At 33.0% G+C, this 25,148-nt stretch overlaps 2 protein-coding genes across 3 annotated transcripts in view; both read right to left on the bottom strand.

Moving 5' to 3' along the window:
- LOC105166098 (protein WALLS ARE THIN 1) lies at positions 3,438 to 6,037 on the bottom strand. Its single transcript, XM_011085327.2, has 6 exons — positions 5,727 to 6,037; positions 5,556 to 5,618; positions 5,344 to 5,460; positions 4,792 to 5,206; positions 4,399 to 4,550; positions 3,438 to 4,006 (listed from the first exon to the last, which is right to left on the bottom strand). Exons 1-6 carry the CDS (start codon positions 5,954 to 5,956, stop codon positions 3,820 to 3,822), a joined length of 1,164 nt encoding a protein of 387 aa, XP_011083629.1. The 5' UTR covers positions 5,957 to 6,037; the 3' UTR covers positions 3,438 to 3,819.
- The window catches only part of LOC105166102 (transcription initiation factor IIF subunit beta), a 4,043-nt gene continuing 2,293 nt past the window's right edge, over positions 23,399 to 25,148 (bottom strand). For both annotated transcript variants that reach the window (XM_020695426.1, XM_011085330.2), the window contains exons 4-6: positions 25,001 to 25,075; positions 24,016 to 24,165; positions 23,399 to 23,749 (exon numbers count right to left, since the gene is read on the bottom strand). In XM_020695426.1, the coding sequence (XP_020551085.1) occupies positions 23,630 to 23,749; positions 24,016 to 24,165; positions 25,001 to 25,075 (345 nt within the window). In that variant the 3' untranslated portion in view covers positions 23,399 to 23,629. The remainder of the gene's footprint in view (positions 23,750 to 24,015; positions 24,166 to 25,000; positions 25,076 to 25,148) is intronic.

The following is a 25,148-nucleotide window of genomic DNA, read 5'->3' on the forward strand; positions in this document are numbered from 1 at the left end:
GCTGGATTCGTATTCCACTCAATTACCACTTGTTTGAGCTCGATTCAATTAAATATGCAGGATTTGAGACACCCCTTATGTAATTAAGAATGGTAATAACCTAAGACAAGTCACGTGTGCGACCTAATTAATACCTTGAGAAATATAATTTCATTTAGGATTGGACGAGATTAATGTTTATTTTGTTTTGAATCAGTCCGATATTAATTGCTAAAGTCTGCCACTATAATTTATTATGATTACAATTTTAAAGTTATCTATACCATTTAAATTCCAGAACGATATATAAAAAGAGGCCTTAAAAGACAAATTCCAATGTTTCCTTGATGGATGGATATGTGAAGTGGTTCTCAACAATAAATGAAGCCCATTTCTTAGCAGAGTACAAAGAAGTTTGAGGCCCATTTCCTCTTACCGTTTCAAGTCCACCATCTCACATTCTTTTAGATACTTTCAAATGAGTGGAAGTCGGTAAATACATGAAACTACTCATCAAACCAACTCCATAAAGAATATCGGGCCACGAACATGTTAGGTACCTTAATGTTGGATTGACCTTTTCAGCATCATCAAATCTACACAACTTAACTCCATATTCTAATGGTGTAGAGACCGATTGATAGTTATGCATGTTGAACTCTCTCAAGATCTTCGTTGCATAATGCTTTCCAGACATAAAAGTCCCATCATCTAATTGATTCACTTCATTGTCGAGATAATAACGAATAAGGCTTATGTCTATCATCTCAAATTCAATCGTCATCTCCTTTCTTCACTCCATTGCACCATTCTGCTAAGGTGATCTTGGAACAGAAAAAATCTCCGAATGCCATGAGATTCACAAAAATCCATGGGTTCCTCTCTTTTTGAGAATCCATACATCCCTAAACAGCTATCTCTCGAGAGCAGGTTTAAGTTCAATTTTAATGGGAAAAGAAAGTGGAGCACCTAATATCGCATCTTCACTGACCAATAACTACGAGATCACCCCCTTTATTAGACGAAGGGATCATACCAGTCGAGCCGATTCTTTTTCATGCTTTTCTCAGAGGCCTGAAGAAAGTTGCAATTAATAGGATTTTCCTAATCCTCCTTTCCGAAAAAAAGAGCATGAAATTCTTTTTTCTTTACACATGAACTAGGAAATTGGATCTAGCCGTAAGAAGAATGCCATCAAATTCTTTTGAAGTGAACTCACTTTCTCTATCAATTCATAAAGCACTCACAATATAATTAAGCTCTATATTGTATAAGACTAAAAAAATAATTTTACTCGTTATAAAAATAGAAATATCCCATATACCTCATAAAGGGCACTATCAATAGGTCATGCCATTAATTGGTAGAAAATTTCACCAGAAAAAGGGGAAAGACAATATAGGAAAATCAACGACAGTTAAAGGTAGAAGTGATCATCAATGTAATAATTAAAAAAGAAAAAAGTGATCATCAATGCCTCTCTCTCTCACTCTCTTTAAAGGTAAAAAGCAATGAGAAAAAAGGGATTGTCGTATACATCATTAAATGGAAAGCACTAAGCAATTAATTGGATTAATACACTCTTAAAAAATCACTTCATCTCGGGATCTACTAATCCTACTTTCCCATAATCTAATTGAGTTAATTAATTTCAACGTGCAATATGCTAATAAACAATTAAACAAATCGTGTTTTGAGTTTAATTCTAACTCAGTGGTGGGCTCATTTCATACGGACAACCTAATTAAGCATCATGATTTCAATTGTTGTCGAAAAAGAAAAAGGGTTTTCTGTCCTATATATATATAATCCACTCACCTGTCCTTCAATTCTTTTATCATTCAAGAAAAGCAGCAAATCCTGCAGGAAACTGAGATGCTTTCTGCTTTCCGCTGCATCTCTTTTTCGAGTGATTTATTACTTCCCCAATTGAAATTTCTACTCTTTATGATGGCAAGAGTTGGGATCCAGTAAAAAGGATCCAATGAAACATGTTTAAATTGGTTGATCATATTGAGATTGGATTAATTTGGATATGACCCATATCACGCTACAAGTTGAGGACAAAGTCTCCTAATAGGGTTTTACGGATTTGTCTTCAAAAGGCACATTGCTAGAAAAATGAGGCATTGAGCTAATATACAAACCATTCAAGCTGCTCGTCAACAATCGATGTAGGATATCTGTCTATATTATCAGCCAAAAAGCGAAGGGCTTGGGATGAACATATGACCTCATTACCACAGACAACGCCAAATAATGTGAGCTTGCGACTTAATCAGTACTCTATTATGCGAGGTATGATTTGTTCTGATTTTATATGAGTTTCACAATTTTGTTATGATACGATATCTCACTATGAATATCAAGACTCCAATCTTATAAGTCATTCAAACTCCTTGCACGTAGCCTGACGCTTGCCTAACATCATTAAAAAAATTTCTACCAAAAGTGAAATTGTGCATGACTTTCAATCTATCATATATCTTGACTTCTTGCACTATGCGGCGTATTAATTGAAATCTTTTCAGTTTAAGTAAGGAGAGAAGGAGAAAATTGACATTTCATGAATTAAGTTTCACATTGTTATATACAACACCACCACCTTAACAAACGGAAAGATGCATTTGGATCGGACAACATTGTCCATCATCAATCAACCCGACCACGTTCCCAAAGGTCTGTTGATTTGATTTGATTTCTCTGTTATGGCACGAAGCTTTTTGTTATTTTATACCTTGAACTTATTGATATTATACAGAAAAGTAAAAGCAAGCTTGTTGACAGAATTATGAAGCAAAATCCTTAAGAGTGGCGACCCAATTATGAGTACGTGCCATCAACAACATGCCAAGAGTGCCATGTTATGATTTCAGACCAAAACTCCCACTTTCATTTCCCCTTTTTAGAAATCGTGAATGCAACTATGATGCGACGTGCATTTTGTCCATTTTCAAACATTAACATCTATGTTAACTGAGTTTTCTAAACTTATTTTTACAAAAATAGCCTTGTTAGAAGAAGATTACGTCTGAGGTTGATATATTGTTCAAATTCTTCGTTTCCACTTGATACAATACAATAATACACATCATCGAAAAATTACAATTTTAGTCTATTGTAAGTATATATGAGTGTGACAATTTCAGTTTTGTACAAATTTATTTGTTAATTTGTTGTATAATTTTAAAAATTAGCACATTTGAAACAAAAATGATCGAATAATTGCACGTGATTATTTTAGTGAATTTTGGTTATTTTTTTTCTCATTGTACAAATTTTTTAAAGTTACATGACGAAATTGTCAATATATATTCGTCCATGATTGAAATTTCCGTCCATCATACTTATCGTACTAAAATTGTAATTTTTCCACACGGTTATCATTAAATTATCTGGGCTCCACTAATAAATAAAAAAATAAATAAAAATAAGACAGCATCATTTGGGACATTGGATTTCCTTATAATTTAATCAAGCATCATTAAAATTGATAATAATTAACATTATAATTAAGAACCATATGGGGCATATTCATGCTTAGACCCCATGCCACAAGATCATAATCATCACATTGTTCCCCTCAACCCCACCCCAACGATTTTTCATTTTTTTTTTCACTCTTCATCTTAATATCAAGCCACTCACCTAGCTACTCAAGAACTGGCAAAAGAAAAGGGAAAGGCTAATAAATTAAAAATAGCTGTGATACATGCACACTCCAAAGCCGTGATGATATATAGCATAGTTCAACTGCAGGGAATTTCAAGATTTCTTCTTCTCTTTTTCTTTTTTCCTTCCACCAGCAAGTAACTGTAGTTAAAATTAGGGTTTTGCTGGTCAAACATTCTCCGTTGACTGGGAGAGGAGTGGCTGAGTGATGGATGACTTGATGTGGGGGGTTGGTCTGCTGCTGACCTGCTCTGCCGGGGACTGAATCGCTGCCTTCTGTGCAAATTTCCTCTCCTCGCTTTTTCCCCATAGGACGAAGTATAATCCGGTTATGATCAGCACCGCACCGATGATACTGTACATCAATTTTGGACAAAACAATATATAAAAATATGAATCTTATATATCATCATATCAAGACAAATTGCAATGTTAGTACCGAAATTATGGTGTTGTAGATATTTTTGTTCTGTATAAATTCTTTTTTTTATATATTTTATTTTGAATTTTCTGTACATTGTGAACAAAATTAGTTTAGAAAATTTCTAAAAAAGTGCACCTTATTAAGGTAGTCATGTACACTTTTTTAATTATTTTAGCAAGTTTTACCAGATGTGCAACATCTTGCACGTTTAAAAAAAATTTCATAGTAATTTTATCCAATATTTTTTTTTTTTTGTTTTTAAAATAATGAGAGATGAATTAAGTAGAAAGAGAAAGAAGAAAGGGAAGGGGTACAAGAAATACCCTCCCAAGTAGAATTCCTCTCCCAAGGCGAGGGAAGCCATGATGGCGACAACGAGAGTCTGAACAGGCTGATACACGGCCACGAACACGGGACCACCCCTATCAATGCACCATATCTGTACAGCGAATGCGATCCCTGATGCCACCACTCCCTGCATGCAGTTGCACCATTAATACATACATTTTTGTTGGATATATGATTCATCTTTGTACATGTACCGCTAGAAGACAAAACACAATTTGCAACAGAAAATTCAATCGGTAATTTCCCTACCCAAAACACACACACATACACAACTACCATACAATGAAATGACCCGTTTGCCCCCAAAGCCATGCAATTGGAATCTCCGAGAAAAAAAAATTTTAAGTATAAGTTGAGGGATGACTTACAGCGTAGAAAACACTGAAGAGCTCTCCTCCAGAGTGGACGAGCCATGCCTGAGGATCCCTCTCCAGAAAGGCAGCAATAACCAAGAACTGTATGACCCCAAAGAAGCACTGGTAGGAAGTGAAGGAGAGGCGAGCCGGGTACTTCTTGAGTATCGGGGCCTGCAGCACGAGCCAGCCGGACCACGACAGGCAGTGGCCGATCAAGAATATGCAGCCCAGTGTCCAGTTCTTGCCTTTGGCGTCGCCCAGCGCCAGCAGCATCGGTGAAGCAGCCCTTACGCTTTGAACCCGTGGAGTCGGGCTGTAGATGACGGGACCGTTGTATAGTGTGATGACGGATGCACCCGCCACGCAGAGGAGTGTCCCGGCCACCTTTGAGATTCCGTCCTTTCTGTCCAGCCTAACCTTTTCTATCCTGGAATTCCATAAAAAAACATTTCAACTTTACGTTGAATGGGACTTAACTTCTTTAAGAAAAAAGTTGAATAATTGATGGTTTCTTTCTGTTTAATTAGTTGCAAATATGCATGATTCTTGCTTATAATAGCTTGCCTGAGTATGGCAGCCAAGAGGAACGTAATGGCCGGCACCGAATTTTGTATTGCGGAAGCAAAAGTGGGCGATGTGTTGTCCAATCCCAGCAAGTAGAATCCTTGATTTGCAGTAATCCTGCCGTTTTATACATTATTTTGATTAATTAGTTTTCTCAGAACAAATAGACTTCTTATTTTCAGGCATGATCATGACAATTTTCAGGTACGTACCCCACAATTGCAAGGAGGAAGAACTGGATGACGAAGTTCCAAGAAATAGGTGGCCTCTCCTTCCTATCAAACAAAGAAACCTAAGTATTAATTTCTTGAGATTGGACAGAAAAATCAAGAAAAGAATCAGGACAGTAATTAAACTTTGGAGTTGATTAATTAACGTAGTACTTCTCAAGAAAATAGGCGAAGGGCAAGAGCAGAAGGAAGGCAAGAATGTTCCTGTAAACAGGGAACACAATCTTGCTGATGCCCATGTTAAGGGCAGCACGTGAAACCACATGAAAACCCGCATAACCAAACTGCAAGGCTAACATAGCCAAGTGCAGCTGAAACTTCTCCGGGATAAAACATAGTCTTCTCCCTAGGGCTGAGCCACCACCCGCCGCCGCGTCCGCCATTACACCAATGCAATGAAAGTAACTAGTGAGTAGAGAGAAGAGGAATATTGAGTTGAAGTTGCGGTGGGTTTAGGGTAGAGTTTAGGCGTGATATAAATATAGGTCGGAAGCAAGAGAGAGTGACCCCACAAGAGGCCCTCAGAGACGTTTGTGTAAAAGCGTGAGCCCTTCAAATGTTTCTGCCTGTCTCCCTCAATTCTTCTCTATCAGCCCAGTACTTCTTTCTGTGACCCCATGTCCTCTATTCGCCTGTTGCCCTGACAAGACTGCCCCAATCGCACTACCGAAAGAAAAAAGAAAAAAGAAAAGGAGAAAAATACACACACACAGGTGTGCGTGTGTTGCGCTTTCTTGCTAGGCCATGTTGCGGTTAGGCATGCTATTAATGATGATAATTGAAGAGAAGGGGGCCGGGGCCGGGGCGGGGCAGAATCGAGTGTGGTGGTAAGCCGCCATCGAGAGATAGCGCGCACGAGGGGTGGGAGGTGGGTGACACCATGTGTCGTCTTCCAACCATCAGACGCTCAACCCCACCCTAGTAACTTTCCCTCTTATTTTATTTGTATAGGTAGATGTGAACTTTTTTTTTTTTATTTGTTTTATTACATAATTTCCTGGCCCCATTTTCTAAGGAAATATCAATTTGACCCCTAAAGTTCCATTGAGTGCTTTGTGGTTAATTAACGGAAAATTCTTATTTGGATCAAGTTTGGACGAACCAAATCAATAATAAAGTAGTGTAGCACACTTGCTATATGATGATCATTTTTTTTAACTGTACACCAACCATACGAAAAATATATTGTACTTATCATATGATTGGTTCAGATTCAGTCGAGTCAGATTCGGGCTAGAATTTCTTAATTAGCTTAGGTTGCGTCTGAATTACACAATTTGAAATTCTTAATTTCAAATTCATGATATCAAATCTTTTCACCTTGTTTGGCTAATTACACGTTACAAAGAATTTTAAGTCTTTGAACTTGTATTTTGAACTGCATCTTGTGACATTGTAATGAAATTCAAATTTTTTTAATATTGAGTCGTTTGAAATTTATTTCCTCAAAACCTTCCTTCAAATCCAAAATCTAATAGACTTGATGGATTTGGATTTGAGGCAAAGTTTTGGATAAATAATTTTCAATTACTCCATAAAAAAAAATTTAAAATCCATCAATATTTACAAAACATAGTTTAAAATATAAATGAAAAGATTTAAAATTAGCCAGACAAGTCAAAAGAATTTCTTTTGTTCACGTCCCATACATAACTTGGTGCATGGCATTTTTTGTTTTTACACGAATTGATTTTCAAAATTTAATCCTGTAATTTTTAATTTTTATTTTATATTTATCAACTGCAATTAGTATATAGGAATAGAATTAAATCGAAATGAAATAAAAACGAGAAATAAATCATATTTAAATAGCATGCTTGTGATTGAGATTAAAAGATAATAAAATTTTCGTTCCTTAGTAGTTGCACATTATTTTTCAAATTAATAAAGCAAGTTAGTAGGTAGAACACTTGGGGGAAAATGCAATTTGAATCCGGTGACTTAGATGATGACATTTTTGCTCTTATCTTATATATATGAATTGATTTTCGTAATTTATCTTGAAAATAAAATTTTTGGTATTGGACACACAGGGGCTTAATTGTAATTTTCTACACATTCATTACCTTACTTTGTCCCTTTTGCTAATGAATTTACAAGGACAGTCCAATAATTTTGAGGATGTTGTAGCTGAAGCAAAACAAAAAAGATGGATAAATATGGTCAAATAACAAGTTAGTCTAACTCCACAGGCCATAAGATTACAGAATCTTATTAGATAAATTTATTGATTAACTCCGCAGCGCTCGTGAAGCGATTTGGTTTCTTCAATCATGTCGTGTCTCCATCGTATCCAGTCAAACGTTGTCTTTGAATTCAGAATACATTGTATTATAATGTATATATGTGTCTGTGTGTGTATAAATATTTAGGTTCATGAAGTTAGAGTTACATAAAAAAAATAATAATAATGAAGCAAAAGTACAGTTTGGTTTACATGCCAAAGTATATGTCACACACCAAGAACATAATAAGTTGCAAGTGTCGCATGTTAATTCAATTGGTAAAACATGTTATTTTTTGTTAATAGGTCTTACTCGACTGATAAAATTGAAATTTTACAATTAAAAAGTTGAGGGTTTGAGTCCTATTAATGTGGAGCTTATTGCTTCTTTGTTTCGATTGAACTTATTCGTGTGTCTTATGATTTTGAAGGCATATCGTGATTCATAGCTAGTGTTGTTTAGGGTCGAAATGATTCAAACGATCTTTTTTTTAAAAGTTTTAGAAAAAAGGATAATTAATAACATAAAACAATAGCTATACACCTCCCTTTTCTCCTGAATTTATGGGATGGTTTCGGACACAAAATTAAAATCCATTCATCATATATTGTATATTAATATAAAAAAAAGAGGTGTAGTAGAAATAAAGTGAAGATTTTGACATTTCTGTATTAATTTTTTGTGATCCAAAAAATACTCTTAAGTTTTATATTAAATTAACTATTAATTAATATATTATAAAGTGTGAAAAATATTTATTATATACAGACGGAAATATCATATGAGGAATAGTGTTGATTAATTGAGAGTTAAGCAAAGTATAGAGTTTTAATTTTGGTGAGGGACATGAAGTAATGATAGGTGTTTAAGGTAATAATAAACTAAGTGTGTCCACTAACAGCCCACTGATGATAATCCATGATGAGATGATGTCCGAATATTCATTCACTCCTCTCTGCTTTTGAGAGACATCGTGTCCTCCCTCATTTCAGACCGCCATCATTCTACAATCTTTCAAAAAAGTTGATGCCTGTCCCACTACAATATATACATATACGGCTATACGCTTATACCTACAGCCTTTGGTTTAAGTAGTCGAGTGATTTCTTTCCTTCTTTCTGACAACCATTTATGCCATGTAGTGTGAGGGTTAAAAATTAAAAAAATGAAAAAAAGATAGTTACACCGAATTTTAGTATAATTTTTTATGTTTGTTTTTTATTTGATGTTTGCAAGAATCTCATATTGATTAGAAATTTTTTAGACTTGTGCGATATTAAAATTAACAATAGCTCACGCAATGGGGCATCGATCAAGTCGTAAGCCGCATCATTTGGCGCCATCTATGAGGAACGAAACCATGAGTCTGTCCAAGCTCCTTGTCTGATGATGTAGGCAAATGTCCCACGTTAGTTGCATATGAGAAGCTTGAGCGACTAATAAGTCCCAATGCCTCCTCAATTTAGTGAGGCGCCTTTTCAGGACAAATTTATGAAGTTTTTGTGAAGCCAGAGAGGACAATACATCGCGCAATGGGGCACCGATCGAGTCGCAAGCCGCATTACCGTCTGACAAATAGATCTCTTTATTAGCTAAAATTAACTAAATTTGTTGATATTAGCAAAAAGAATTGAATGAAAATTTATATTTAACAACTTATTACAAATCAAACAAAACTACTCCAATAATGGTAATATTTGAAAATGTATATGGATATATATATTTTACATAGGATGATAAGTTGTTTGAGGAGAAATAGTTGTGTGTAGGGGACAAGAAAAAAAGAAGAAATCCTTGAAATAAAATGTAGTGAGGGCGCGGGCAGTGGCAGAGAGAAGCGGACAGGGACAGGAGAGTGAGTAATACAGGTTGGAACTTGATTGCCATCTGCCTATCTTCTTCCTCTTTTAGGGTCACACCAACACCAAGTACATGCCCGACAGCTATTTTCTGATTTCTCTTGCACGACCGAATCTTACCCCCACGCCAACACCCACTCAAATCTCCTTATAATTACCATAAAATTACATTTACCTTCCTTAAAATTTTAAGTCTAATTACACAAGTAATCTTTATATCTTGATGGATTGTTAGTATAATATATCTAAAATAATTTTTATATAAAATTTTGTTACTGAATAGAAAATATACTTATAATTATAATTATAACATCAAGAATGTCGATAAGATGTTTGAGTAATTAGACAAAACTTTAAAAATATGTTATAATCCTTAAATAAAGAAGTAGTTTTTTTGGATGAAAACGCATTGTTATATAGTATGACAACAATGAATTTAAAACAATATATATATATATATAATAATTATGTTATTCCATCAAAATTAAAATATATCGATGGCTAAATGATATGGTGAATGTTTTTTTGCCATGGCTAGATGTCACGGCAAATATTTTTGCATGACGAATTATATAAGTTTTTGTCTCGATTTTGTTTAATCATAATTAATAATTATTTATCATAATTTTTAATTCATAGCAATTAAAATATAGGCAATGATAAAACATTATTTTTTGTAGTGGGTTAAGAACTTAAGTATAGTTTCGATCCCATTACTTAAGACTTTTGAAAATAGACACGTAATTTTGTAATTCGTGCCAACTTTTATTAGGAAATCCAAAAAAAAAAAAATCACGTGCAAAGTTGTGTGGTAGTTATCTTTTTAAAATAAAGGATAACAACCACTTGACTTGCATGTTCTTTTTACGTCAGTTTCTTAATTGAAATTACTGAAATGACTGAAAGTAAGAATTTTTAAAGTCGTGAGATTGTTTTCGAGAATCCGACAAATAATAAAATTTAATGTGTTACGTTATGAAACAAAAAATGCAATTTTCTCTAAAAGTTACACATAAGATTTAGCAATTGAAAATTTTTATTAAAAGGTGGAAATTAACCTTTTTTTTTTTTCCTGTACCGTTAATGATAACAAGGATTCTGTAGCAGAGGGAAAAGGGGGAGAATAGAAAGAAAAAGATTCCACCTGCTGCCAACAGGGTGAAAAAGTCGATTCATTTTCCCGACTAAAAAGCGTGTTAATCCATGAACGCGTGCTCAAAATTGAAACGATTTCAATTGATAGTTTTTAGAGTAAAAAGAAAATAATAGCACTCATCATGATTGATTTCACACTTAGCCCCAACTTATATCAAAGTTAAAACATTTTTTTTTATTTTTTCTTTTATTGGAGCAATAATTTTATCATTACCTCAAAATTCAAAGATCAAAAGTTCCTATGATCATCATTAAAAATTAAACTATAAAAAATAATAAATTTTTAAAAACATACACGTTTGATCTAATCGATCGAGCTTGAACCCATCTTGTACATATCTATAAAATTTCAGTATTCACGACTAAATTAAAATATTGTTGATAGAAGTTAATCAATTTTAGTATATAGCGGTGTTCTTTTAATTTTCTTCTTGAATATTATGTTCATTAAATACGCAAATTTATTAGTTTATGTGGGTATATCAGTATTTTATTAACTATTTTTTTTCAAATGCAACCCTACATTAATACTTAACCCAAATATTATCGATTATTATTATTATTATTATTATTAATTTGACATCTCCTTACGTATCATTTAAAAATTTAAATTATTAATATATAGATTTATAATTATTTATATCATTTTAACTGTTATTTCTTGATATATTGGTTGATTGATTAATAATTATGTGTCAATACAGAACGCTGATTCTAAATGATCTGAATTGCGGGATTAAAAATGTATTTAAGTTAACAAAAAGATTATAGATATATATTAAAACCGAAAAAATGAAATTTTAAATCATTGTTTCTCTTATATAAGACGTCAACAATATTTTAGTTTAATAATAATTATTAAATTTCAGAATAAAAGTTATCAGCTATAATTTTTTTTGAATGAGCAGTTTGACAAATTTGATTTTTTGAGTTGAAAAATATAACATAAATTTTTGATGCACTTCACATGTATTTATATATGGCCCATTATCAAAGAATCGTGGGTTCGAGTTCTATAAATATAGATATAATTTATTTTATAATCGTTTGCAATATTTTTATTTCGTTTGAATATATTTATTAATTTAAATTTAAAAATTATTTATATATTACATCAATTCTAGAATTTCAATACATATTTAATGATGTAAGAATTGTATTCTATGAAAATCTACACTGAAACAGCATTCACTAAAAATGAGTTTATATACATTTTCATGCTAAAGAAATTAAAGAAAAAAAGGAATTACATTTTCCTTATTTAGTTATATTTGCTGTACTTTAATAATGTTCTTTATTAAAAGATAATTCCTTAAAAAATCATTGCATTTTGAGAAGACATGATTTTGTCAACCAACACCACATGTGCTGAGACACATGACATGCCAACACTTGCAATTGAATTGTTGGAAAAAATTGTATTTTTCGTCCTATATTTCAAAATTAATACACATTTTATTTTATGAGTTACGAAATTTTTATTAATAATTTCATAAATTACAAAAATTCTTACTTTCCTATTATCTTAAGTATAGTACACGTTTCATCCTATTAACGGCCATGTTTTTAGCATATGGCAGTTTCCATCAAAATACTAATAGAATCTTATGAAAGAACTAAACGTGAGAATTTTTGTAACTTATGAGACCATTAATAAGAATCTTGTAACTAATGAGACAAAAAATATACTGACCCTAAGATCTGAGATGAAAAATACTATTCCCATCTCCTCCGCTTATACATAGTACACGTTGACTCAACTAGTAAGAACAAATCACTTCCAGTCAGATAATTATAAATGTAATTAGTGTTGTCGATGTAAAAATATATTGGTGGCTAATATGCAAATATGTTTCTAAGCGATCCGTGGTTTTGGGAGTATATTCTGGCCTGTGATGATGATCAGAGTCGATCGAAACTATTCAAATTTTTCTATAATAAAATAATAATAGATTTTTATATTACATTTCAATATATAAATATATACACATATAGATATTCATATAAAACAAAGGAAAAAAAAACAAAAATTAAATGAATTTTATAGTTTGAAAATTATGTTAAAGGGGCAGCTTTTGTATCAGCCTTCCAGTGGACATATGCTGATATAGGGGAACATTTCTACACTTTCCTACTTGAAATATTCTGTACCATGAAAATAGGAACATATACTGTCAAGAATTTAAAGGTCCATTTGCTATAGTAGTTATATTTGATTCAATCAGTTCTTTAACTCTTGTACAAATATTTGAATAATAAGTAGTTCAGTATATAATAAGGATCAAATGTATTTTTGATCCCATAATTTAGATTATTGGTCTTTTCGTCTTTTTAACTTTATATAGTAGCATTTTGGTCCTATGTGTTTTTAAGTTTTATAATTTTAATTTTTTTTCTTTTTTTGCCGGAGTTCACTTCCATTGAGAAAGGTGAACCCCAGTAAAAAGAAGTAAAATCGTGAAAATTAAAAAATATGTTGGACCCAAATGACACTTTAGAAAATTAACAGACAAAAATGCTGGAAAAAACGAGCTCATAGTAATAGCAGCTCTAGTTTTTAAAGGTCACATGAGATGAACATGTATTTTTTTAATTAATTATATAATTAAATAAAAATAATAAATTTATTACTATAATGTGACTTGCACATGACCTAATTACATTGCAATTTTAATCCTATAACTTAGGGGGATCGAGAAGGTATTTTTAATCTTGTAACTTAAGAAAGTTGACATTTTTTGTCCTGCATGAATTGATTTACATGACTAAAATTATAATTTAATTGGGTTATGCGACAATGACATGTAATTTTTCGATCAAATTAGTTGAAAAATGACTAAAATACCAAAATTATAATGTTACAGGACTAAATTGTAAAAATAAATTTGTACAGAATACAAATGTCATACATCCTAAGTTACAAGACTAAAATTGTAATTTTTCCTACGCTTACCATATGATTGGTAATTTTGTTGAAAGTGTACACCAATCACACAACAAATGTATTACATTTATTATATAATTAATTTAGTTTCAATCAAACTCGATCTAAATTAAAAATTTTCGAACTTAAGACTAATCTAATTGAAACATTTCTTTCCATTGCACAAATAATTAACCCGAACCCTAAACCACTGCAACAGGAGAAATTTTAGTCTAGACTCAACTCGGCAAAACCTGAAATCAATGATATTACACGTGCAATACATTTATTTTGTGATTAGTATATAGTTCAAGAAAATGAGTAATCACATAACAAGTATAATACACTTATTCTTTAATTGATTTAATTCGAGTAAATTTGATTGGACAAAAATTTTCCTTGCAACAGAGTCTTAGAACACAACAAAAACATGTCTTGATTTGTACCAATTAAGTCACCCTGCAAACAGTGTTGGTCGACCATGTAAAGTGCAGGCACGACCACGCCGAGTGGCTTCGACGAGTAGTCGCCGTCACTGTTTGGAGATTCCCCCAATTTTATTCTGCCCATCATCAATTATTTGCCCGAAATTTTCGAAAGTAGTGGAGATTCTTGCTTAGAATCTTGCAAGATTTTGATATCAGGTTTGAACCCTTTTTTCCAGGCTGCTGACTCTCCAGACATGCATGGATTTCCCGCACATGGTTGAGGAGTAGACATCATCCTCCATCCTCACACCACCACCACCATTTGTTTTGTGCCCTTCATCGGGTAATGGGGTGGTGCTGATCATATATAATGGTGACAAACAAAGGCTTAATTGTTGGTTTCTTGTTTAGATGTGTTTTTTATTTTAATGGAGGTCGATGATGATATGACAATTTTGTTGGAATTTGTTTGTTTTATTCACTAGATAACTTTGACCTTCTTGTACACTTAGAACTAGACAAGTACTAATTGGTTGGCCTGCAATAATATAAGATTTGTGGTGGTAGTCCTCAACTAAAATTTTTCGAAACTTAAATTAAATTCGAGTTATTAAATGATCGGGTTCGTAAAGTTAGAACTCATAGTAGTAAATACATATCTTACTCATGATGGAGACAAGGAGGCCAATTGTACTATAACACATGGGGCAACGTGTTAGCTTCGAAACCCGTAGAAAAGATTTCATCAACTATTATTTTTTGGGTTGATGATTCGACCCAAGTAAAAACACAGATATATTTCTCCGAGTGTATTAACAAAGCAAAAGAATATATTAGTTGAATATGTGTTTTGGTACAGAGGATTTGCATGTTTCGATTTCAACAATCATCATGGGCAGTCATGGCAGAGTAGTTACAATAAAGTTGCTTATAAATTAGGATAAATTACAAGGAATTCTTCGAAAGTTTGTGCTTAATTAAAAGTACCTTATTATTGTTTCAAAATTATAAACACCCCTCTAAAGTTACAAATACCCCTACAGCTAGCTGTTACAATAGGATATGTTAAAGTATTTGTAATTTTAGGGGGTAATTGAAACTAATTATGACAAATTTTAAGAAAGTCCGTTATGATTTTGCTCTATAAATTATCTGCCAACGCACTTGTCATATCAATAAAGGTATCTTAACACATATTTTTCTAACATAAAATGGTGTTTGTGAACATATATATAAAACAGCAAGAAGTAGTACCAAAAATAAAACAAGAAAAGGTTAAAACAGTAAGCAATAAGTAGTAGCGACTGTTTTGCATTTTACTTGGCTACACTTGCAAGATTGTAGCCAAATGCTTACGATTTAGCTTAATGTTGCCTAGAGACAACGGTACTTGTCAATATCGCCAAAACATGCAAATCATTGAGAGTGATAGAAGAATGGTCGTCTTTAATATTATTGGCTACGTTTGGTAAACCGTCTCTTTTGAGCATTCAGCACCCAAAATCAAGCACGATTCAACGTTTCCAATATCAGGGTTTTATGGTCCAAACACAATCAAATTCTTCTAACATTTTCTGAAATTCAATCGAAAGGAGACCAAAGTTGCTTACCAGTCGGTACTATATAGTTAATGCACAAAAGGGGTTGTCATGTTAACGAGGTCTTATTTAATTGATAAGGTTGAAACCTCACAGTTAGAAGATTATGAGTTTGAATTTCACACGAATTCGGGTATGTAACCATTTCTATAATTGTTTTTTATTTCTTTGTCTTGTTGATTTAAATTATCAGTATATTGAATTAGTTTTTGAATTTGAATGAATTGAGTGATGGGCTAAATTTTGTATTTTTGGTCCAGTATATTAGGACAGGATGGCATTCATTATAAGGACACTCAATTTTGGAGGTGGCAAATAGTAAAGGGGAGGGGGGGCCTGGCAGTGTTCCCCTCCACAAGACAGGTCAATGGAGGCAGTTGCTAAGCAGACTGAAAATCACGTCTGTTTGCAGTTGCAATATTCGGACATTCCTTACCATTTCACAGAAGGCAGATCATGTGAATCAACACCACCCCGACATGCACACCACCGTATAACAATTCTTTATTTTTATAACCCAATTCATGTGACTGTATTTGCCTTGCAACAATTTATTTTCTATTTTCTTGATTTTAATTTTTGTTAATAAAACATTGAAATTAGTACAATATAAGTTCAATTATTAGATGTTACATGATTTCTTCTTTTTGTATTACTTTTCTATGTAATATGTACATGTAGCTTTACTAAAGGGAAAATTCGATTCATAATTTTTATTATTTTTTAAATTAATTTCAGTAATTTGGTCCCATAATTAAAAAAATTGACAATTTAAGGATAATTCTGATTGAAAATTCTCAAATTAACATATTACGTGCACAAAACATGCACTTTTTCAGTTGATTTATATAAGTTTTTTTACCAAAATTGTCCAAAATTATAAAAAAATAAAATAAAATAATTGCAGAACCATCGAGATCCTTCTATGCTTATTGGACTAAATTATGATTTTTGCTTTTTCTAAACAACTTGACAAGAATTCAGACTCATATTATTTATGCAACAAGTTTCGACTTTTTATTGACCCACACTTGTTGGTGGTATATGGCACAATTAATACTTGTTTGGTTTTATCACAATTAGTATACATCAAAGTTTTCGAATGCAAGGAAGGCTTAATTACATTTTTCGTCTTCTAATTATGTTTATTTGTTATTTTTCATCTTTTAAATTGTTAGAATTGCAAAATAGTTCTGCATATTTTCAATTTTTCTGAATTTAGAACATATTTAATCAAAAAATTTAAAATCAGTCAGAAAGTCTCATATGTCTTGCACATGTTGGTTAAAGCCGACATTCGGCTAATTTAAAATTTTTCTGACAAATATGTCCTGACTTCACAAAAATTAAAAATATATACAACTATTTTGTAATCTTAGCAATAAAAAAAACTAAAATATCAAATAAGCATAATTAAAAGACAAAAAATACAATGAAGCCAAATCTTGGGTATATCGATCATTTGATGTGGGGGTGACCTTTAGATTCTTTAAAACGACAAAACGTTGAACGTTTAAATTACTTTAAAATTTGCGTATTTCTTTTTTTCAATCAATCCGAATATGACCTGACAATGCACTTCATCTTCATGAATGTTGATCATGACGGGTGAATGGTCCATAACACACCATACAACTTGATCATTTCTGTCAATTTAGGGGTATCAATGGATAGGATAAAACTCTACTCAAATTCATAACATAATTCAAAAGTTCATACTCGAACCTAATTAATATTGTTAAACCCAAACCTAAATCCAAACTCATTAAAAAAAATATAAATTAGGTTTAGGTTGAATCTCTCCCATAAAAACCCATGGGTCAATGTACTTAATTTGGACACGAAAAATATGGACCAAAAAAATTATGTCTATTTTTTTTTTTCAATTCAGTTAGATTTTTATTTCTCGATCAATCTACTAGGACGTGCAATTTCCGATTAACAAACCGAAAATCAACTAAATCAAGAGTTCGACTCGATTTGATTATTGTTTTTAGATTTTGGTTTGGTTAACCAAAAATCCACTAAATTGAAAATTCGGCTCGATTTTGGTTATTTTTTTTCAGATTTCAATTTGATTTAATTTTTTATGCCAGTTAGTGAACCAAACCGAATATTGAATTTTAAAACTTCTTTGGTTAATTCGATACAAAAGCCAAATCGAACTTAAATAAGTTTGATTTTTACCGAACCAAATTAATTCGTGACGTACTGAAATTTTAGCTAACCAAACATTTAGTTCGATTTAGTTAATCGAATTGAACACTCCTAATCTATATTCAAGTGAACAAATCTAAAAAATTTAAGACATCATAGCATTATATATCATGTAAGTCTTTAAGCATGTACATATTTTAAATAATAAATAATTAATGATATAACTATATTATCTTGTTGGATATATTTTTCAATATTTTAATAGGCAATATTATTTGTTTGAAGACTTGACGTGATCAAATTAAATTTTAAATTTTTATAATATTAAAATCGATTGCTATTAAATATGTAGATTTGTATTTTCCTAAGATTATTTTATAAATCACTATAATACTTAAAAAATTCTATCAAAAAAGAGTAACTTGTGAATTGATCTCAATAATTTTAAATTTATTAATAAAATATGAAAAAATAAAAAAAAATTAATTTAATTATTATGATTTGCAAAAAAATTTAAGTTTGAGTCTGGATCTAACCTTACCCCAAAATTGGGTCTTGGTCAGGTCTTGAGACCCATGGTATTGAGTTGGGTTTAATAGATTGAGTATAGCTTGGATATAGAATGATTTTTTTGGGGTTTCTTTGAGTCTGGGCGTGGGTAGGGTCTTGCCCTACTCATCGACGGGCCTATATCAACCTTAATTTGACATTCGAGAGTTATAATTAGGTCCACTTCATGCTTTTCTTATCGATCTCTACATATGAATTTGATAACCTAGTGGCTAAACTCTGAGAAAGCGGCTAGTTAATAAGATTAGGCAGTCAGAGTGGGATCTATTTTCAATTATCCTAACAGATCGATCGTCTATAAGATAACGACTCGTCTATCTTCGACGTTCATATAAATAGTTGTATCACTTCTTATGATAAAATCAAAATAATAACTTAAACCCTAAACACAACACTCGAAAAAATTCAAACTCAAGATCTCGAATTTTGGGACTTCATATAAATTAAACCAGGTTCAAACAAGTTTTCTTCCATATACTTCAAAATAGCCCTTCAAAATCTAACAACCCACTCACTTTTTCCAATCCTTCCAAAGTGCTACCAAACAAACTGCAACAACCTATGAAGTAGTCCACTCCTGCCCATGACAACCTCCACATTCTTGCACAATTTTACCTACATACATTTCCTCTTGTCACAAAGTCTTCACTAATCATATGAAAACAAGACAGCTGAAAAACCCATTAGCCCACATATACACACATAGGGTTAGGGCAAAAGCCATTAACCTCGCAAATAACGATACTTTCCTACTTCACATCGACATCATGAAAATTATGGATTTCGAGCGAGTTTCCTGTAAGAGAGCCCTCTTTTTGGGATCGTATGTTTGACTTCATGCGATCTGTCCGTTTTCCGGCATAAACCTACTAAGAAGATAAATGCAAACACCATTCTTTATTGCTTTTGTTTGGAACTTTTGGCAAATAAAGTGATTCCACCCACTCCAAACACACTGTACCAGAAATCAAGTAAAGCATAGCACTGGTCTCTTTTTTTTTTTTTTTTCCCCACTTTCTCTTCTCTTTTTTGGTCTGTGAAAATCGGCTCTGGAGAACTTTATGTCATGCAATTGCACACAAAAATGCATTCACATATACCACCCACTATGCTTTACTTGATGCGGCTCCAACGGAAATTCCAATCCAATTAGAGTTTAATTGTATCTGAACCAATAATATGGTAAGTGCGACACATTTATGGTATAATTGGTCTATAGGTTAGAGAAAGTTATCAATCACATTCGTTCTATGATTGATTTGATTAAGAATTTTCCTAAAACTCATCTTATTTTTCGCAAAAACCATAATTTATTGTTGTCATGAGTACAAAACCAAACACTCTTCTTCTCAAGAAGATTAGCCGCCTTGTTATCTTTTGCAAATTGCACACTGAATCGAGTTGAACTCGTTATAATTGGGCGCTACAAGCCATTAATATGTTAGAAATTAAACTCAATCTACACTAACATTGTCAGTTCATAATACACTTAGAAAAATTGTAATTTACTATGTGATACAGAAAATAAGAAAACAACTCCAAGAAACACCAATTTACATCCATTTCTGTAAAATGTGAAAAATGCGCCCTTTATGCACTTGTTCAATTTCGCTTAACTTTTAGCTATAAACTTACTGTTATGCCGCTAGTCATAAACCATTGAATCTTGTTTTAATATATTAGTCATAAACCATTAAATCTTGTTTTAATATATTAGTCATAGATTTAAGTAACATTTGATCTGGACAGTGAACTGAAAATAAAAACTTGCACCAACAATTTATATTAAATAAGATCTAACGATTGCAAAATAACTAAAAACAAAACTGAGAAGAAAATTCGCGTCTACACAACACCACTCTCGTGAAGAGGGTGTTTTACACTTTTTTTAAATATTGAGAGAGGTAAAATAATTTTTAATCTTCAAAAGAGAGATATTTGTTAGGTAAATAGATTACGATTTGGCCAAATGCACTCACATGGGGCATCAAATTCTATATCTTCAGTAAGTTTAAACTCATGAATTCCTCAGAAAAACTAGCAAATTTTGCACTAAACTACGTGCCGGTAGTAATTAACGTTCGTGATTATTACATCATGAGAGAGCTGATGAAAGATTGAGTCAATTTTCATAACTTCACACTTTCTTTTTGATCCATGGTTGAAATAAAAGGAACAATCTTCAATTGAACAAAAGAAAATGTAGTCGATCATAACCAAAGATTCATCAACCAAAAAATCAGCCAAAAGAAGGGCCACCAGAGGAAGAAAAGGAACAAGTGCGTCCGACTAAGCGTACAAGAATGACAGAAGAAGAAATTAATAGAACCATAATCATGATCATGCACTACCTAAAAACAAGATTCTTTCGAGCAGCGAATTGCGTGTAGGACCATCTTAAACCCATCAACAAAATCTTGACAAAACCCTCTCTGTCTCTCTCTTCTTTTATTTGTTGCCTATTTTTTACATCCACGTTCATGGGAGTGACAAAGTCTCCATTAGCAGTCCTTTTAGAACGCACCATAGAGGAAAAAACAGGTCCCACGGGTGGCAGCCCGGGCGCCACCATTACCGAATAAAGTTCCAGTCAAGTCGATCCTACTACTACCCCAATGCCAATGGCTCCAGAGAGAAGATGCTATAAAAATCTTCCAAAGGGGACAGAGAAGATTCCTAGTTGGTCATTTTCATTCATCCTCATCCTGACCCGCATGCACCCGACACTCTTTGAGTCAGTGGGCGACACGTTCATGGCCGTTTGCATGCAAGAAGAGCTCTTTCCAGGCACTATCTTCCCAGCTTCATGCTGAAGAGACATGTTTTGAATAAATGACATGCATTACCACAAAACCTAGCTAGCAACTTACCTACAACCAATAGTATTCGACAGAACTACGTTTAGATTCCATGAGTAATTTGTTCACCTCTAAAACACCACCTTTACAGATTCAGGTAGCAACTTCCCAGTAGCTGTATGCTCACAGATTACTGCATTCTCAACATGGATATTCATGAACATATTGTACACTAGTGAAGTCTCTATGGTCCAAATTCTGTTCTAGATTTTCTTTCCGACAACGAAATTCGTCATGATGAGACCGCCTAACAATAGTTATATGCTGGCAAATCATATAGGAGTATTGATAGACTTCAAAATAAATATCGAACATAATGGAGCTGCTCCAGGTAAGTATACTGGAAGTAATCAAGGAAACAAAATTCTCAGCTTGACATGAAAACCGCACTAACATGAAAATGACTCTTAATGGCATCATGATTGTTTGAATAGGAGGTAATTTTGTCACTCTAATGGTTATCACAAAATGCCGCACAAAGAAACTTCTCCGCACCCATCGATTCCAGATGGCACACATCAGGCATGCATGGTCTATGACAACTAGGGAGCACAATAACCTTGGTTTCCTACCAAATTATGTTACACAAGACTAGAAGATAAATAACTCTGTATACAGAATAGACATTGTCCAACATAGTCATGGTCGAAGATAAGTTCATTTATATGATGCCACCACTGCACCATCAGGTTTAACAGAATTCAGGAATTCTCTCTTAGATTGAGATTCCGTGCCAAATTCCCAATAGTGTTATGCATTAGTAAACAAATGGACAAAGGCCTGGAGTTCCAACATAATGATATCAGAGTTCAACCATGCTTCTGCAGAAATGCATAGAAGAAGGGTGTGTTCTCAACCCTAAGCCCCCAAAATCCTCAAAAGAAAATGTTTTGTATAACAAAATAATCACACATGAGAAAGAACTAGTATCCACATTTTTTATCATACAATTATACAATCCTACGTTCAATCTAACCAGATATACTTACATGCATGTAGTTCATGAAATCATGGTGCATGAGATAATTGTCCATCAATTAAGGCTCAAATACCCACAACTGGACTCAATACTTATGGGGACTCTGTACCCCCATTTGAAAGACAAAACAATACAATTGCCAACAAATTCAGTTTCAACACCCAAATTGCAAGAACAGGTTAGACTGACTGAAAAGCAAAAACCAATACAAGAATATAAATCAACAGTACCATTCCCCAGGAAACAAGCAAAGCATAGATAGATTTAAAACTAGAAACTAGACAAAACAAACTCCATACTAAGGGAGAAAATTCATGAAACACAGGTTTCCAATTATAGATTTCTTTTATTTCAATAAACAAAATTCCTAACAGTGGCTATGGGTTCTAGTGCCTTTCCTTTTTTGGTCCTAATGTGGTGCATAGAAATGAATTTGTGCATGGCTGGCAGGGGTTGCGGCAGTATACAATTCATTTCTATAGTAATGAGATGCAAATATGTTGATGTTACTGGCAGTTTAATACAAAATCGTACATATTCACTACCGATCCTTGGTTTCTATACAAGTTATTGGTTCAGTGGTGTTCATGGAAGTCTTAAGATCTACTTGCAACTGGTGCTCTTTTACCTCTCTTTTTACTTTGAGTGCTCAGTCGATTTGTGGATGCTAATATGACATTTTTTTTTTTGTTGACTAGAGCTCAAGCACAATTACAACTATTTGGAGGTTCATAAAAATTCTACTATTTTTCAAATACTCAAGTATTTTACACAACTGATGGAGCTGATTAAGCTATGTTGTACCTTAAATATTAACATTCCAGATCAAGCATATTTGATTAAGCTGGCTGTATATTCTATCTTGTTACTTGGCATTTTGAGTAATGCGCACGTACTGGCTAAACATTCATGGAAGAAGACAATATTAGGTAGAATACGAGTTATTCAAAATCATGACTTTCTCAATGTGACTATATAGGAATCTACATGGGTTGAACACTAGCAACATTCAACAGTATATTAATAAAGATGGAAAGAAGATAAAGAAAAGAAAAACAGCAGTCACACACAACTTGCCAATAACTTCTCTCTGCTTAGTATTATATCAAGTAAATGTTACGCAAATCTGATCCAGAACAGATATAATCTAGGGTATGTAACTATAAACTTCCTACGAATCACATTGATAAGGATAATAACCCTGAACATTGCCATGTCTCCAAGGACATACATACAATATTAAAACCAGTTCTCCTTATTACTCTTCAGTTGCTATTTAATATACAGGAAAGGATATGGAATCATTATTCAGCACCTGTATCCTCAACAGATTTCTTGTACTCTGGTTTGAGCTCATATGTACCTTGGTTTGTTCCCCTTTTATTGTATACACAGAGCTCATTCAAAATCTCTTTCAAAAATTGCTGCAAAAAGGGATACAAAATATTAGATGCATGGGTCCCAACAAAAATATAGAAAATGAAGTAAAATTGTCAACAGGCATGTCCTACGAAGAGCTTTTCTAATAAATGACACTGTGAGCTTTGCTCGATCCTTTTCAAAAAATGTGTTTCTTTGTACAATAGCCCAGATTTGAACAGAATCTAGGAACAAAACCACCAATCAGAATATCCATAGCATATATAGTTCATTGCCTTTTTACGAAATAAAATGATAAGCAAAGACATACAGCAGGTTGATCAGTCTCTTGAACCAGCTGCTTCAGCGCCCAATTAGGTTGCCTTTCAAAAAGTTTAAACATAATATCTTCCAGCTCCCCACGGTCTCTTCTAGTTCTTTTCACGTCAGAACCTTTCACCGGAGCTGCTTTCTTCTTATCCTGCACAAGCTCATTTAGTTTGAAACTTATAGTACCGTTATTAAAACCAAATAATCAAGGATGACTTCATAGGAATTTGTGAAATATATAGACATTAATGAACATATGGCAACAACAATGCATTGCTGACGATAGTTTTAATTGGAAATTTGGAAGAAAGACACGATCCGCACTCTTTTCAAACAATTAGATGCGACAATGACCTACATAATGTGTATATTCATGTAATTGGTTCCAAGTGCTTCAAATAACCTCCTCTTAAAGGAAAATGCACAACAGAAGACTTTAGTCTTAATTGCCACGATATAAGAAAAATAAAATGAATTAGTTTCCTTAAGTTAACCATCTTTACAGGCAACACCTCGTCTTCCCATTCTCCACAAAACCCAAAAGTTTTTATCTTACACAGGAGTGCAATCTCAATACTCCATATTTCAGATTCCAAAGGTGTCACAGAAGTTATAGTTTACTGCTCCTCACTGGATGATAAGATAAAAGCACAAGGCATGGCAGCCAAAGCTGAAGGTTGGTCAGTAAAATGATTCTTCTCATACTTCATTACATAACTTAATGTCAGCGTGCTGGACTAGGTCAAACACTACCACTAACCTTCCAGCAATCTGAAGAGACCTCAATTAGGTCTCTACATTAAAGCGGAGACAGAAGATCTCAGGCCGGTATCTAAACAAAAAGATTAAAGATTGACATTCTTACAGTTCTACCCCATAGGTTAATATTTGTCTATAGCCCTTGAAATAAATAAGTGAAATTTGACGACCATTGAAAAAAATACGAAAATGTACAATTAAAATGAGAAAAAGAAAAATCAAGTTACCTTATTATTGGATGTAATCAAGCCCATCATACCAGGCATGGGTCTCATGTGCACACCACGATCATTGTTAATTACCTGAGAGATGAAACCAAGATGGACAAGAGAATTTTAGGACAAATGTATCAGATAAGAACTGAAATTCATTAAA

This window comes from Sesamum indicum, linkage group LG7, assembly GCF_000512975.1.
Source record: "Sesamum indicum cultivar Zhongzhi No. 13 linkage group LG7, S_indicum_v1.0, whole genome shotgun sequence".
NCBI classification, from domain to species: Eukaryota; Viridiplantae; Streptophyta; class Magnoliopsida; order Lamiales; family Pedaliaceae; genus Sesamum; species Sesamum indicum.